Genomic DNA, 15,516 nt, shown 5'->3' with positions numbered 1-15,516 from the left:
AAATAATAATCTAATCTTTAAAATTGTTAACTGAGGACTGATTTGAGTATATGGTATCATCTAGTATTAGTTGCAGATCCAATATTTGAAAAGAGAGGAAGAAAAAGGTAACTGCTTGTTGATAAAGCCTAGTAGTTAACAGCCATGTCACTTAGATCAGAATTGACAGTCCCTTAGCCTAGCCTTTAAAAGTAGGAGAAATTGGTTGAGGAATTATATTGTGCAACTTGGAGATTGTCAAAATTAGGCTTCAGCAAATTTTGTTTTGCCAGTGTCTGGATGGAAGCGGGATGGGGATGGGGTGTTATGATGAAGTAGCATTTTAAAGACATCTGTCATTGTCAGCTCGCTCTTCCTGTTTCTTCCCTTTGTAGCTTTTACTTCCCCATTTGTGTTTGTAGTTTCTCCTACTCGGCGGTGTTTACTTCTTTTTAATTGCATGTATTAGCTTCTGTAACACAAGCCTATCCAGAGCCAGTTTTCTCCACCCTGTACTGTGCTCCACCCCTCCCTAAATTGAGCTGTCTGTACCTTGAAGCTTGAATTTAAGTAATGTTGCTACAGCCTATGAATAAATAACATTGAGTTTGCTCTGGTAACATTTGCTAATAAGAAATAATCCCTGAGATATATATACTTTTGGGTGATCTACTTCCATAAACCCTACAATTTTTTTGTTCAAAGTCTTTTCATTTCTAAGATAAGACTCTCAACACTACATAAAAGAGAAACTCTTGTCCATCTTTTTATGGCTATAAACAGATACTTAACATATCATCAGGATTCCATTACCTCAGTGTGTTTTGAAAATATTTTTTTTTTCTTTCTTGGAAATAAAAGTTTCCTTAAGGGGAAAAGGTTTTTTGTGTTTTGTTTTGCTTTGCTTTATTTTAAGCTAAAAGTAAAAGTAGAATTTCTTTATTAACATTTTTTTTAGTTTTTCGAGACAGGGTTTATCTATAGCTTTGGAGCCTGTCCTGGAGCTAGCTCTTATAGACCAGGCTGGCCTCAAACTCACTGAGATCCGCCTTCCTCTGCCTCCCGAATGCTGGGATTAAAGGCGTGCGCCACCACTGCCCAGTTTATTAACATTGTTTTAACAGAATTATCATTATCTTCAGAATCATAGTGATTTACATAAATTTCTAGAGTTGGGTGAGTAGATACAGTTTCAAAGAAACAACATTGCTTTATTTACAGATCTTTACAGCTGAAATTAGACTATAGAATATTCCTAACCACAGTCTCAGATTATTTGAATAAATTTTAAAATTTACTTTTAATAATGATGTTTATTGATTATTTAAATAAATGGGTAAGTAAATAATTCTGTATATATTGGCACAATGTTAATTTTATAAGTCTGTTGTGATTCACTTAAAAACCTAATACTTAGATAAGTCCCAGAGGAGTGATATATAGGAAATACATTTTTATTTGTATAAACTGAAAGTCCAAATTTTGCACAGTCACATTTATCATTTCATGAGGCCTAAAATCTTTTCAAGTTTTGTATGCTTTAAAGTGTTCATGTATATACTTGTATCTGTATATGCATGCTAACATTTATATCCATTACATATGTGTATTTGTTTCATTCAAAGACGTTCAGCCCTGATGGTCGCTGGCTGATAAGTGCTGCAATGGATTGCTCTGTTAGGACTTGGGACCTTCCGTCTGGGTGGTGAGTTCATTGCTAAGTCCCTCAGATGATTTCTCAGTCATTGTCTGAACATGTGGCTTTTGCCTGTTGTTTATTGCTATGTAGTGGAACTGTTTTATTTATAGAGTGTTGTTGATCTCTTAAGTGTCAGGCAGTAGCATGACAAAAAAATTAGCAAGGTAAACACGAATCTCTTAGTCATTCCTGAAGAATAGAGGTACAGAAGTGGTGTGTGTAAATCTTGAAAATCTATGTGGTCTTGGCACTCTAAAATAGAGCCCAAATTTTATTTTGAGGATTTTTGCTGTTGTTCATACTGAATTTAATTAAAAGGTAAAAAACATGCTTTCCTGGATATTGTTTTTCCCTCTTTTTCTCAGTAACATGGCACTGTCAGAAATCATGAGTGAAACTCACTGCTAATCCAGCACATTCTCAGGAATTGGTTAGCTTCAAATGTGAAAGCAGTCTGACCTTTAGAAAGGAAAAACCCATATTTCTCATTTCCCTGTAACTTTGCTATAGGCAGAAGGCACACCCACCTTCCAGCATCTGCATCTGATTAGAGTGAGTCCAGCTGTCATCACTAGGGACTTTTGTCCACAGGTGTGTCACTTCTTCACTTGGTGCAGAGGGAAGCAAAATGTATTTAGATTCAGCTTGAGAACTGAAGAAGTCTGAAGATACTTAGAAATAGTGGTAGTCTATTACCTCCTGGCCTGATGGAATTTTCCAAAAATAGGTATCATAGAATTGGAATTAAAGTAAGAACGGTGACTTTTTTGGTAGCAAGTTTATCTTTGGAATGGAAAACTAGGATCTAAAAGTAGTATTTAAAGCCCTTTTGCCAGACTATTTTTTTTTTAATTTTATTTAGTTGAGTAGATTTAAATCTAGTAGGTTTTCAACTTTTTAAGTATGTATGTTTTAGAGGAAAGCTATTTAAGGTTAATGCAGAAGCAAGAAACAAGACATTGAATTGTTAGAAGAAAATGAAATCACCAATTCGACAAAGGTATATTTTTATTAAAAGAAAAAAAAATCTTTGTCTAAAATTTGAAGTGGAACAAATAACTTGAAAGGTGATATCAAACAGCAAATGCTGTTTAGTATCAACTAAGCTGGCATTTGCATCGTTATTGGGTACTTCTTACAATCCTACTTTTTAGTATCTTAATAAACATGGTACTATTGTTATTATTAGGTCTGTTGGACAAGTTAGGAAAAGGAGACGTGAAGAGATTCAGTAGTTTGCTCGAGGTGGGTTATACTGTAAGTGGATGAGCAAGGCAATAGGCACGGGACGAGCCCTTTCATACCAGCCCTGCTCAGGCAGTCGTCTTTGTCTTATTGTAGGAGACACGTAATAGAGAAGGGTTAGTGCCTTCTCGTAGACCCCTGGGAAGCTACCGTTTGCTTAGAAATATACCAGAACAGCAGTCTTTGCAGGTTCCTTGTTCTTCATTAAACACTTGCATCGCTTATATAGCATGGTAAGTATTTGAAGAATAGCTACGCTCAGCTGGGAGAGATAGCCGAGCAGTTGAGAGCTCTTGCTGTTCTTGTAGAGGACCTAGTTTTGGTTCCTAGCAACCATATGGTAATTTACAACTGTTTGTAACTCCAGTTCCAGGACTGCAACGTTGTCTTCTGACCTGGCAGGCACTTCATGATATGAAATAAATATACATTCAGTCAAAACATTCCTACACATAAAGTAAAAATAAGTATCCTCAATTAAAAATAGAGTGTATTTGTTATGTATCCAAAAACGTGAGGTGATATGAGTAATTATTTGAATGTAGTACCCTGCAGTTGTGTTCATCTCGAATTAGTCCTCTTTAAAGCACATTTTGGCCTCACTGATTGCAAATGTAAGTCAATTCATAATCCCTAAAGTTACGTCAGTCAGCTAATGCGGGCACCACTACTTTGTTTTATTCTGGTTCCTAATCTACTGGACATTCAGGCTGACCTCTTTAGGCAGTGAGAAATAACATAAAATGTTTTTTTAGCAGTAATTTGCATTTTGTTTTGTCTACTTCCTCAGCTTTATGTTCTGTGGAACTTTACCATGAGACAATTTGGAAGACAACACTTTTTCCATTTCTCTTAAGGCAGAACCATTCATTTGTTCTTAGTGAAGATTCCTGTGGAAAGTGATTCCATCTCTTCAGCAATAGAACATACTAATGCTAGCTCAGCTTTCTGGAGCAATAGAAATAACTTAGTGTTACTTCTTATATGCAAGGTTCTGATGTTAACAAATTAGATCCCTCTGAATGGGACTGTTCCTAATGTCCATCAGGAAGAATGACATCCCAGAACTCCTCATTTACTAGGATTGCTGGAGACTTTGGTCTGGGATTAGGCTTGCACGTTGAGGTTTTATGCGCTTAGGTGACTGGAGAAAATATGCTGTGTCTGTGGAAACTGCCTTCCTCAATTTGGTGCTTTCACACAGTGGAAGGTCCGTCTACCCACACAGCACAGCTGTAGAAATGAGGTTGCACAATGAATTGACAAAATTGAATTCTCAAGTAGAGCAAGTTTGCTCAAGCAGTTAATTCTCTGAACTAATTAAAACATGGTAGGAAGTTTCACCCCTACATACTTAAACCTCTGCTATGCATCAAGACAAAGGAGAAATGGCAAAATGAGGAAATATTTTGTTTATATACTGGGATGATATTGTCCGCTCTGGGTTGTTTAGATTACATGAATTAAAATAAATAATTTGACGTTAATCATCACTGACTTTGAAGTGGCTGAATACTTTGCTCTCTTGTCTTAAGTTCCCTAACACAAGTGTTTCTTGTGAGTTTCCAATGCAGATTTAGTCAGAAGCCATACTGCTTATTGCTTCTCTTCTTATAACAGGAAATTGGCCAACAGCGATGATCTTGAACACACACTTTTACCTTTGTTAGTTTCCAGAATTCCTAATTGTAGGTGTTTTGTTTTGTTTTGACTCATTTTGGGTTTGTCACTTGATGTCTTCCCTGAAGAACTGTCGTGGACAATTGCAGTGCTTATGGTGTGTCCCATACACTGCTTGTAAATCTTTCATTACAATTACGGTTTTACCAGTAATTGTGCGGTTAAAAGTGCAGTCTGCTTGGGCACAAATCTACAGTTGCTTTCTATCTTAAACAAGTTTTTAAATCTCACTGAGACTTGGTTTTCTGATCTATAGATAAAGATGCTTGTGTCTCACAGGATTGTAAAGATTACACTCAAGTACTCAGATCAGGATACCTGTAAGCACAAAATACAGGAGCAGGAGATGTCTTAGGTGCTGTTATCTCTTTCTTATAGAAGACCAGGATTGGCTCTTCAGCATACATAGTAGTCCCAGGGATCCAGCAGGCATGCACATGGTGCACATACATGTGTGCTTGCAAAGCTTGCATACATATAATGGAATAAGCAGATCTTTACAACAGCAAAAACCAGGCTACTCTTCCTCCTACCAGGCTGCAGAGCCTGTGCTCTAGGTAGTTCATTGCACCAGCCTACTTTTACTTCCCGCAGACATTAATCCTCCTACTGAGATTTTTACAGCTAACTGATTACTACCCTAATCCCATTGTTTTTCCTGTTCAAATTCTGCCTTCTAAATTTCTTCATGAAATAGAGTTTCCTCAAAAAACGTTCAGTGGCTCACTATCAAGTTGTGCAGGTTGTGTTGCTGTGCTTTGTTTGCATAATGCTCCCTCCCTACTCCGCGTTCAGTTTGTGATGTCTTTAAAGTTGTTCTCAATAAGTGTACCAAAATTGGGGTAAGGAAAACTGTATTTCTTCTTGTATTGTCCTTACTGTTGAATCTTCTCCAGTTAACCAGTCAGTCTGTTTAATGTTTCGTTTTTTTCCCATTAAGTTAATTGTTTTCATATAGGAGCTTAGTTGACAAAGCCATGGTTAGTGAACTTTCTGGCTATAATTTGTAAAAATTAAAATACTTTTCCTCCAGCTTTTCTTGCTTGTTCTTTTAGTAAAAAGTACCCCCTCCTTTAAAAAAAAAAAAAAAAAAAAAAAAAACTATACCTCTCCAAGTAGAAGTTAAATACTTAAACTTCTTTTTGTAGCCTTATCGACTGCTTCTTGTTGGACTCAGCACCTCTCAATGTTACTATGTCCCCAACTGGAGACTTTCTAGCAACTTCCCATGTGGATCACCTTGGAATTTACCTGTGGTGAGTTCTTTCATACATCTCTTTTATTTTGGGGAGGCGCAAGAAAATGACAGTGCTCAAAATCAGTGTTTGTTAAAATTGCCATTTAGTTTGTTTTTATACAGTGGAACTGTTACACAGACTAAATAGTCTACCAGGAATCTACTACTGATGCTTGGTAATTTAGACAGCTTTGTTCAAGGGCATATTCTAAGTTACATAATTTTTGTCTGATATTAAATTTGTCTTTTATTTGCTAAAGGACATAGTGAATTTCAGAGATTAGGAAAGGAAGTTTCTGTTAGGACTTGACCCTATGTCACTGACCTTTGCTATCGCTTCTGAATTTAGTATGCTTTATAAAGTAAGGCGCACATGTGAGCAGAATTCTTCCTAAGATGGAATCTTATTACATGCAACTAGAAAAATTTTATTTCTTTCCTGAGTTTATATACTCCATTCTTTTAGCTGTCCTAAAACTTGTGTATTTATTGCATGCAGATCTTAAGCTTGTAATCCTCCTGTCTCGGTTTGTTGAGTGTTGGGAGTACATGGGTATTCTACCTTATCATTATTTCCTAATTCTAATTATAAAATATGTTCCAATTTTAAAGGGAAAAATAATTTGATTTATCATTTTGGCCATCTTAAAAAGCAAAATGTGTCATCTGGAATCAGGGAAGCATGAGCACTTAATAGATTAGTAGCCATTGGGGGCCTGTGGTGCTTCCCCAAAGAGTATGGCTGTTGATAGGACTTTGGATCTGACTTCCCAGCTTTTGTTTTCCATTGAGATTCATATCATAAGTGTAAGGAAATCTGCCCCTACTTTGGTACAGGTGTTTCCATCCTGAAAACTCACCTAGGGCTGCTTTGCAAATGCATAGCAGAAATATTACTACTTAGCTATTTTAGAAAAGGCCACCTGATGACTGTCTAAGCCCCCAAGAATATAATTAGGGTATTCATTTTAACTCACTTTCTCAATCTTTCTCTTTGTCATGCTTTTTTTTCTGAGTAAATATTGATATTTGTCAAATGCTAGTTAGTTTATCTTATGAAAGTGCTGTCAAAAACTGCTAGTCTCTCATCAGCAAGTTTCTGTACTGTGTCAAAACAGAGACTCAGTCCTGGTTGTGCAGGCCTTAATCCCAGCACTCTAGACTAGAGGCAGGCAGATCTCTGAGTTCAAGACTAGCTCTATACATAATGGTTCCAAGTTAGCCAAGGGTGCATGGTAAGGTCCTGTATCAAAAAATCGGAGACTTCATTTATTTTATTTAATGTGTATATGTGCTCGGGCAGCATGTTTGTCTATGCACTGCATGCATGCAGTGCCCACAGAGGCCAGAGAGGGCAAGGATCTGCCGGAACTGGAGTTCCAGGCAGCTGTAAAACAACCATGGTGGTGCTGGACTTGATCCAAATCCTCCTGAAGAGCAGCCGGTACTCTCAACTGCTATGCTGTCTCCAGCCCCCATTAATGTTTTTACACATTTTTTAAAAGACAGAAAGTTTGAAATTTAAGGATTTATTTTATGTATATGAGTGCTCTTGTATGGACACCTTTAAGCCAGAAGAAGGCATCAGATCTGACTATAGATGGCTGTGAGCCACCATATGCATGCTGGGAATGAAACTCAGGACCTCTGAAAGAGAAGCCAGTACACTTAACCACTGAGCCATCTCTCCAGCCCCTTTATACAGCTTTTTTTATAATAACATTTTCAAATTAATAGTCTGTCTTTGAGGTGTTAACTAGTTAATGATTGTAGTCTCTGGCCAAATTCAAGCTAGAGATCGTTACCAGTATTCAGGTTCTCTGGAGGTGATGTTTCTGAGTGATGCTGCTACTATAAAATGCCTGCTTTTGCTTGCTCAGGTCGAATATTTCCCTCTATTCAGTTGTCTCCTTACGACCACTTCCTCCAGATTATGTCCCTTCGGTAGTGATGCTTCCTGGGACTTGCCAAACCCAAGGTAATCACAGAATAACAAAATAATTTTTGAGGTGTATTATAAATCTATTAGGTTATTGCTGCAAAGAAATCAAAATTTAATGCATTCAGTTTTTTTAACTGATTAAAATATGTTGAATGACTTCAATTTATATAAAGCTATAACTGATGATATATCTTTAAGATAAAAATTAATATGCTAGTGTAAAAGTATTTGAAGTCTACTGATGGAAATTATACTTAATAGGAGGTAATAAAGAAAATGGGGAGTGAGCCGGGCGGAGGTGGCGCACGCCTTTAATCCCAGCACTTGGGAGGCAGAGGCAGGCGGAACTCTGTGAGTTCGAGACCAGCCTGGTCTACAAGAGCTAGTTCCAGGACAGGCTCCAAAACCACAGAGAAACCCTGTCTCGAAAAACCAAAAAAAAGAAAGAAAGAAAGAAAGAAAGAAAGAAAGAAAGAAAATGGGGAAGCAAAGAAAATAGGTGAAAAGAGTTTAAAAGCCATTTTGATTGAATGTCGTAAAATAGAAATGAATGTGGACTGGGTTAGGTTCTTTATTTGTCTTCCCTGAACACGTGTCTTCAGGTGTGGAGGTGCAGGAAGAGCAGACTGAGCCGAGCGATGAGATGATAGAGTATGAGTCGCCACAGCAGCTGAGTGAGCAACTGGTGACTCTGTCGCTTCTGCCTGAGTCACGCTGGAAAAACCTTCTGAATCTTGATGTTATCAAGGTAACATTGTAGTCTTCTTGGTACTGTGTCCCAGTCTACTCCCTGAGCATGTCCTGCTTTGAGAGTCGAGGGAAATGATAGTCAAGGCACTGCTGTTTAATCAAACGGTGTTTCTTGGGTGCTGTCTCAGAGGCCCCTCTCTGTGTCCACTGTAAGCACAGGTGTTTGGATGATGTAGCAGACACAGTCTGTAAATGTGTGTCTTACTGCTATGTTTAAGAAAATTATACTAAGGTTTTTATTATTACTACTCAGACACAATTAACTTTTTATTGTTCCATATCCTTTTTGCTGCTAAGTAGACTTTCAGAGCTTTCTGTACTGTATCGGGGTCAGCAGGTGAGTTCGTGAATGTATGATGATCAGGTAGTGGTGAAAACCAAGTGAGCCAATTTATCCCTGAGGACAGGGCAGCTGTAAGAAATATTTTTCTACCTGGAGAGATGGCTCCATGCTTAAGAGCAGGTTCTGCTTTACAGAGGACCTGAGTTCAGTCCTCAGCACCCACATTGGGTGACTCAAAACCACCTGTAACTCCAGCTTCGGGGCATCTGTTATCCTCTTCTGCCTGTGGTCACTGTACTCAAGTGCACAAATCCCCCCCCCCCCACATGCACATACTTAAATAAATAAAAATTTTACATAAAACAAATTCAGAAATTTCAGTGGAATTTTACATCATTAAATAGCAATAGTATTTTCTTTTTAAAAGTACTAACAAAAAAACCTCAAACAACAAAACAAAATACCTCCCACTAAAACGTAAATTAGCTGCCACATTTAAAAACTGAAAATAAACCAGACAGTGGTGGAGCACATCTTTAATCCCAGCACTCAGGAGGCAGAGGCTCGTGGACCTCTGAGTTCAAGGTCAGCCTGGTCTACAGGGCTAGTTCCAGGGTGGACAGGGCTACACAGAGAAACCCTGTCTCCAAAAAATAAAACAAACAAACAAAAAGTACTAAACAAAAGTTAAAATCCTAACAGAATAAAAGAATTAAGTTCTCTAGGTGGTAGGGGCGCACACCTTTAATCCCAGCACTCAGGTTGAGGCTGGGTGATCTCTGAGTTCAAGGCCAGCCTGGGATACAGAATGAGTTCTAGAATAGCCAGGGTTGTCACACAAAGAAACTCTGTCTCAGAAAACAAAAGAAATATATTTCTCCAAAATCTTAGCAAATTATTTCTAATGGGGTTGTCTGCACTTCTGTTTCTGAGTTTCCTTCTGGAGACAAGCCATTTTGTTAAGTTTTTCATATTTTGTTTCGCTAAGAGCAACTGAGTATAACAGTTCATCCTGTGAAGGTGAACCTTGTCTTAGTGCTCCTGTGCAGCACTTGTCATTGGGGCTGGGGTAGGGATAGCTGCAGCATTGTCAGATGGGTCTTTCTCACCTTCTAGGGTGGAAAGCTTTTCTTCCTACTCTTCATTGTGATGTTTGTTTTAAATTTAATTTATACTAGACATTCAAAACTATTAATAGGGTTAACACTACTAGTCTTTTATCTCTTTATTTTTCTCTTCACAGAAAAAGAATAAACCAAAAGAACCACCCAAAGTGCCCCAGTCAGCACCGTTTTTCATCCCAACAGTTCCTGGACTTGTACCCAGGTTTGCCGTGCCTGAGCAGAATGGGGACTCCCAGCAGGTAGGAGCCAGATCAGTGTTCTAAGTTTGTGGGGTGTCTGTGTCTGTCACTTTTTGTAGCTCCCAGTGCCACAGAATAAATTAATAATCATTTTAAATTATAAGCTTTGTTTTGAGTAATATTTATGGTCTTTAAATAATGTGTATTTGTTTTTATTTAAGTCTAAAGTGGTAAACCTTGGGATTTTGGCTCAGAAATCAAATTTCTACCTGAAACTTGAAGAAGGATTGCTAAATAATCAATGTAAGTTAACATAAAAATATTTCCACAAGTTTCTTCATTTTTATTTCAGTTTATCAGAGAGAAAAAATGAACAGTTTATAGTAAATAAAAACTAAACATATTGAAAATTTGCTCTAATCTACATCAATTACGGAGACTGAGCAGTACTAAGTTCAGACGATGGGAATGGTGAATGGACTGAGACTCCCCCAGCCTTCTGGATGGAAGCTCAGCTGCTGTGGAGATGGAGAACTTACTGACAGCGTTTAGCGTGTGGCTTTCAGTGCTGCATCTCCAGAGTTTACGTCAGGAGCCTCAAGCTCCTTGTTTTCGTTTGAGAATCTGCTTAGTCCTATGGTTCTTAATATAGCAAAGACAGGTATTTTAGGTAATTTTGTGTTTATTGTAATACCTATATTTATGTAGATATTTAGGTGATTTTATATGCAGTTTAAAAGAAAAAGAAAATAAATATTTAATTTAGTTCTATTTAAACTTTTTACATTACTGTGTAGCTAATAGTAAATATAAGCATTTTTTAAAAACTGTCACTCTCCTAAGAAATTTGGCTCATCTTCTGTTTGATGTCGGAATGCTGGCGATTCATACCAGTATCACTTAAGTCCATGTGGACAATAGTCAGAGAATGGTGCTGATGGCTTCCTGGTTATTGCAGAATGAAGAATACACACAGTTGTTTAAGATATGCTAAAGGACATAAAACAAGATTGATCAGACTGGTCACGGTTCAAAAGCCGAAACATAACCATTGCCACTGCAGTAGCAAGGCCCTGATGAAGTTGGTTGTGTTGAGTGTGTTTTCATGGGATGCAGAGTAAACAGCAATGCTGTCGTCTAGAGGAGCCTTGGGGTTGATAGAATGGGGTCAGGAGTCCTCCCCTTACACATTTCTGTATTGTTGATATTTCCTCACAGCCCAGTGATAGTAAAGGGAATCTGCCCACCCCATCCTATCCTGGCAGTAACCACTACTAATAGTGCAGTATATTCCTGATGACCTCATGTTAAATTTTTCTTTTGTTTCTAATTGATTCATGTGGTTAATGAAGTGAAGCATTAGGCGTTTTTTAAGAGCAGAAACAAAGATTGAATTCCTGACAGTACAAGACTTTAAAGACTTCTAGTAATTTTACTGCTGTTGAAATTTACTGTTTCATTGACCTTGGGTTCATTGTGCTATAATGTGAAAAAAATATGCAATGCACAGAAAGAAAGTCTGGCGCCATTTACATATATATTGCTTGGGGTATGAAGGAAGATCCTAGCTTTCTTTAATTGTAAGAAATAACTAGATTCTTTTTACAATAATGCAGATGAAGCTGCTCTTAACCTTCTGAAGGAATTAGGCCCCTCAGGAATTGAAACAGAGCTGCGAAACCTGTCTCCTGATGATGGAGGGTCGGTAGAAGTCATGCAGGGCTTTTTGAGAATGATCGGGATGATGCTGAACAGAAAACGTGATTTTGAGTTAGCCCAGGCATACCTCGCGTTGTTTCTGAAGGTGAGTGAGATGTCAGATCCTTTCCTTCCTTTGTTGCAGTGTGATTAAGCCGTGTTCTGCAGAGATGGGCATGCTCTGCATCCGGTGTCAATAGGCAGCCACTCACCACGTGGCTGATGACTACTCTGCTCTCTCTCTGTAACTGGACAACAGCTGTCTGGGTCTGTCTGCCACCCTGGAGTAGTTGGGATATGCGCTTGTAGTCTTTGTTTTTGTTATTACTTGATAGCATAATTTTGGCTTTATCCGTATTTGTCATCTGTGTAAGTTTTCTGTGATTGTAAGAGAAAGCCAGGTTCTTTTGTTTGTTCATTTTTGTCTGCTGCTGAAATCAAAATATTCCCTTCCATCAGTTTCAGTTAATTTGGCACAACTTGCTTTTTGATGAATGAAATAGAGATGTGCCTTGGGGGTCCATTGTGGTGGTATAACGTGCTGAAGATGCAAGGATTTTACATTTATTTAAAAGGTGAATATTTAGGTAGTACCAGATAGCTTTTTTTTTTTTTTTAAAGAAATTTCAGATTGTCTCTATAGGTTTTCCTGTGTTTACCAAATGTTAGTCCCTACCAATTTTGCATAAGCCTTTAAAAATAAAGTAGATGACCCTCATCAGTGGGGTGAAGAGGAAGGAAACTGGAAGCCCACACAGCCTGATAGCTGGGGTTTGTGCTGTGGAAAAATGAAGTTGCATCAGTTCTTTTAAGAGAGCTCGTGGTATAAAAAAAAGTTCAAAGTAAAAATAGTTTGGAACAACAGGAAATCAGAGACAAGAAACCACCATTTAAGAAAGAAATATTTAGATACTATTTTCATAGGTTCCTTGGTTAAAAAAAAATCAGGATTTTGCTACTCTTAAGTAAAACATCCAACTTAACCTTAAGCATCATGCTTTTCTTTCCAGTTACACCTCAAGATGCTTCCTTCAGAGGCGGTGCTGTTGGAAGAGCTGGAGAAGTTGTCATCCCAGGTAGAAGAAGACTGGACTCACTTACAGTCACTCTTCAATCAGAGCATGTGTGTTTTAAATTATATCAAAAGTGCTCTGCTGTGAGAAATAAACCTCAGTGATTGCAGCACTCAGCTGCATGTGAAATGGACTGTTGAGCTTCATCCGCTGCTCAGCGTGGAGGCTACTGGCGCTGCTTCACCAGCAGGGTTCTGTACCTGGAGAGCAGAAACCTTCTGGGTGTAAAATTACACCTTCCTGTTGCTCTGAACACCTAGGAATCTAAAGCCACTTGAGTTCCTTCACACTAGTCACATAGACGAGGCTTTTTAAATTATTGCCATTTTGTATTTTTTCAGTGTATTACATATAATAGAGAGTGTCTATTTAGTATGAAGTTTTGCTGAATTAAATTGACATTGTCAGGTAAAACAGATCTATAATATTGTTCTAAAATGCTTTTGTTATCTTAGAAAAACAAGTGTTTCTTTTCTGGGTGTCATTTAATGAAGGGTAGACTGTCAATTCTTGGCTGTGCTTCATATCTGGGACCTGTGCTACAGCCCGACTGTGTTACAAGTAAGGTTGTGTGGGACCTGTGGCGTGTCTAGCTTTGTAGCACAGGGTCTAGAGCTTTCTCTGTTGCCTCCTTTCTAAACAAGTTTTTGTTAGCTCGAAACGTGAGAGGGACTTGCTCCAGGCAGGTGCTCCAGGAAGAGGTGCAGCAGGTGCCTGCACAGGGAGATTCCAAGCTCCACCGAGGCTGTCTTTCATGGCTTTTCCTCCTTCTCTGACATGTTTATTTGAGAAGAAACTGCTGACAGCCCTTGTCATCATTCTCTTTTTTATGGACCGATGCTTTAGCAACACAGGAATTCTTTTTTTCTTATACAAATCATGAACTAAATTTTCTTGCCTTTTCAGGTGAAAGTGCACACTTGATCTGTTGTCATTTTTACTAGCAGTCTTTAGACAGTATGTTTTGTCAGTAGGCTTCCAAAACCTTAGACATTTACCATCAAGGAAGAGAAGAAAAAAAAACAAAGTATTTTTGTGTACATATTTTTCTTAAAATGTAATCAGTTTCTGCATACTTCTATATTTTTGAACTTTAGTCTTTTCTTTTGAAATTTAATATGTGTTGTATATGACTACATTTTACTTATAAAAATATCAGATGGATTTGTTTTTGGCAACAGTGTTTGATCCCAGTAAATAGACATAGAACATGAAATGTAGAGGTTTTATTTTTTTGTTTGTTTTTTTACTTAAAGAAAAGTTTATAACTTGAAATGTCATCACTTGCACATCATATGTTTTATTATCTACTTTGCCTATCATCTGCCCAAAATTAGGGAATTTTCCTCTGCCAGCCCCAACCCTGACACACACACAGTAACTACAAACCATGCTGAAGTAAGCAAGCATCATGTTGCTTAGGTCTCTGGGTTTAAGGATCTCTGTGTAGCATATGCTAACGGTTTGATCTGGTGAGCCAGATGATTAGCATTTTTAATTTGAAGAGATATTTCCATGTGACTTCCAAAGTGATTATATTGTACCTGCTATTTCATAACATAAGGCATATTCAGAATCATGCCTTTACCACTTGCATTAATAGAATAAAAACTCTGATTTTGTTTTTATGTTAGAATTTATATTTGTGCGTTCTATCTATTGCATCATTTGTCTTTTTATCATAGATTTGTTGAAGGGTTTTTGCTTTGGTTTTTTTAAGACAGGGTTTCACTGTATAGCTCTAGCTGGCCTGGAATTCACTATGTAGACCAGGTTGTCCTAGGAACTCACAAAGATCCACCTGCCTCTGCTTTCTAAGAGCTGAGATTGGGCTGGAGAGGTTGCTCAGTGGTTAAGAGCACTGACTGCTCTTCTCAAGGACCCGGGTTTAATTCCCAGCACCCACATGGCAGCTCACAACTGTCTGAAAATCCAGTTCCAGGGGATCTGACACCTTCACACTAATGCACATAAAAATAAAGTTAAATAAACCATAAAAAAACTTAAAAAAAAAAAAAAAAGCTGAGATTAAAGGTGTGTGTCACCATGCCTCAACTTTTGTTGAGTATTTATGCAACCTAAACATTGGTCTTTGTTACCTCCAGGTAGTTGTATGTTTCTGACTTTCTGGCATTGTTTTATAGAATCCTAGGCATTTTACATTTTTCTTTTTTTTTAATATTTTTTTATTAAGTATACAGTATCCTGTCTACATGTATGCCTGCAGGCCAGAAGAGGGCACCAGACCTCATTACAGATGGTTGTGAGCCACCATATGGTTGCTGGGAATTGAGCTCAGGACCTTTGAAAGAGCATCTCAGCCCCCTACATTTTTCATATATGGTCAAGTTGATAGTGTTTTATGTCTTATCTAAGTTATAAAGTAAGTCCTCCATTCTCTAAGCTGTTTATCCTGATTGTGTGTGTGTGTGTGTGTGTGTGTGTGTGTGTGTGTGTGTGACTACCTGTGTGAGTGATTAATGGCTAAATCATCAACTGTAATTGACCAGTGCAATGAAGACAAGGTGTGGAAATGTTTTTAGTTCAGTCATTTGTTCAGAAATCATGAATTGAAGACCCACTTACTTTGTCATTGAGCAGAATGCTGTTTCATTGTATGCTAAATT

The 15,516-nt window shown here is 37.9% G+C and overlaps 1 protein-coding gene across 2 annotated transcripts in view; it reads left to right on the top strand.

Moving 5' to 3' along the window:
• Positions 1 to 14,517, top strand: part of Wdr36 (WD repeat domain 36) — a 33,854-nt gene extending 19,337 nt beyond the window's left edge. Inside the window, exons 16-23 of one of the 2 annotated variants that reach the window (XM_050134932.1) lie at positions 1,605 to 1,684; positions 5,752 to 5,859; positions 7,721 to 7,818; positions 8,385 to 8,530; positions 10,059 to 10,178; positions 10,340 to 10,421; positions 11,735 to 11,922; positions 12,827 to 14,517. In XM_050134932.1, coding sequence (XP_049990889.1) covers positions 1,605 to 1,684; positions 5,752 to 5,859; positions 7,721 to 7,818; positions 8,385 to 8,530; positions 10,059 to 10,178; positions 10,340 to 10,421; positions 11,735 to 11,922; positions 12,827 to 12,976 — 972 coding nt within the window. In that variant the 3' untranslated portion in view covers positions 12,977 to 14,517. Of the gene's footprint in view, positions 1 to 1,604; positions 1,685 to 5,751; positions 5,860 to 7,720; positions 7,819 to 8,384; positions 8,531 to 10,058; positions 10,179 to 10,339; positions 10,422 to 11,734; positions 11,923 to 12,826 lie in introns of those variants that run through there. The other variant, XM_050134933.1, reaches the window with a different exon arrangement.
• Positions 14,518 to 15,516: the final 999 nt, after the last annotated feature.

The sequence above is a fragment of the Alexandromys fortis genome, unplaced genomic scaffold, assembly GCF_014885135.2.
Source record: "Alexandromys fortis isolate MF-2015 unplaced genomic scaffold, M_Fortis_MF-2015_v1.1 scaffold_25, whole genome shotgun sequence".
NCBI classification, from domain to species: Eukaryota; Metazoa; Chordata; class Mammalia; order Rodentia; family Cricetidae; genus Alexandromys; species Alexandromys fortis.
This window is presented reverse-complemented; position numbering and strand designations above follow the sequence as displayed.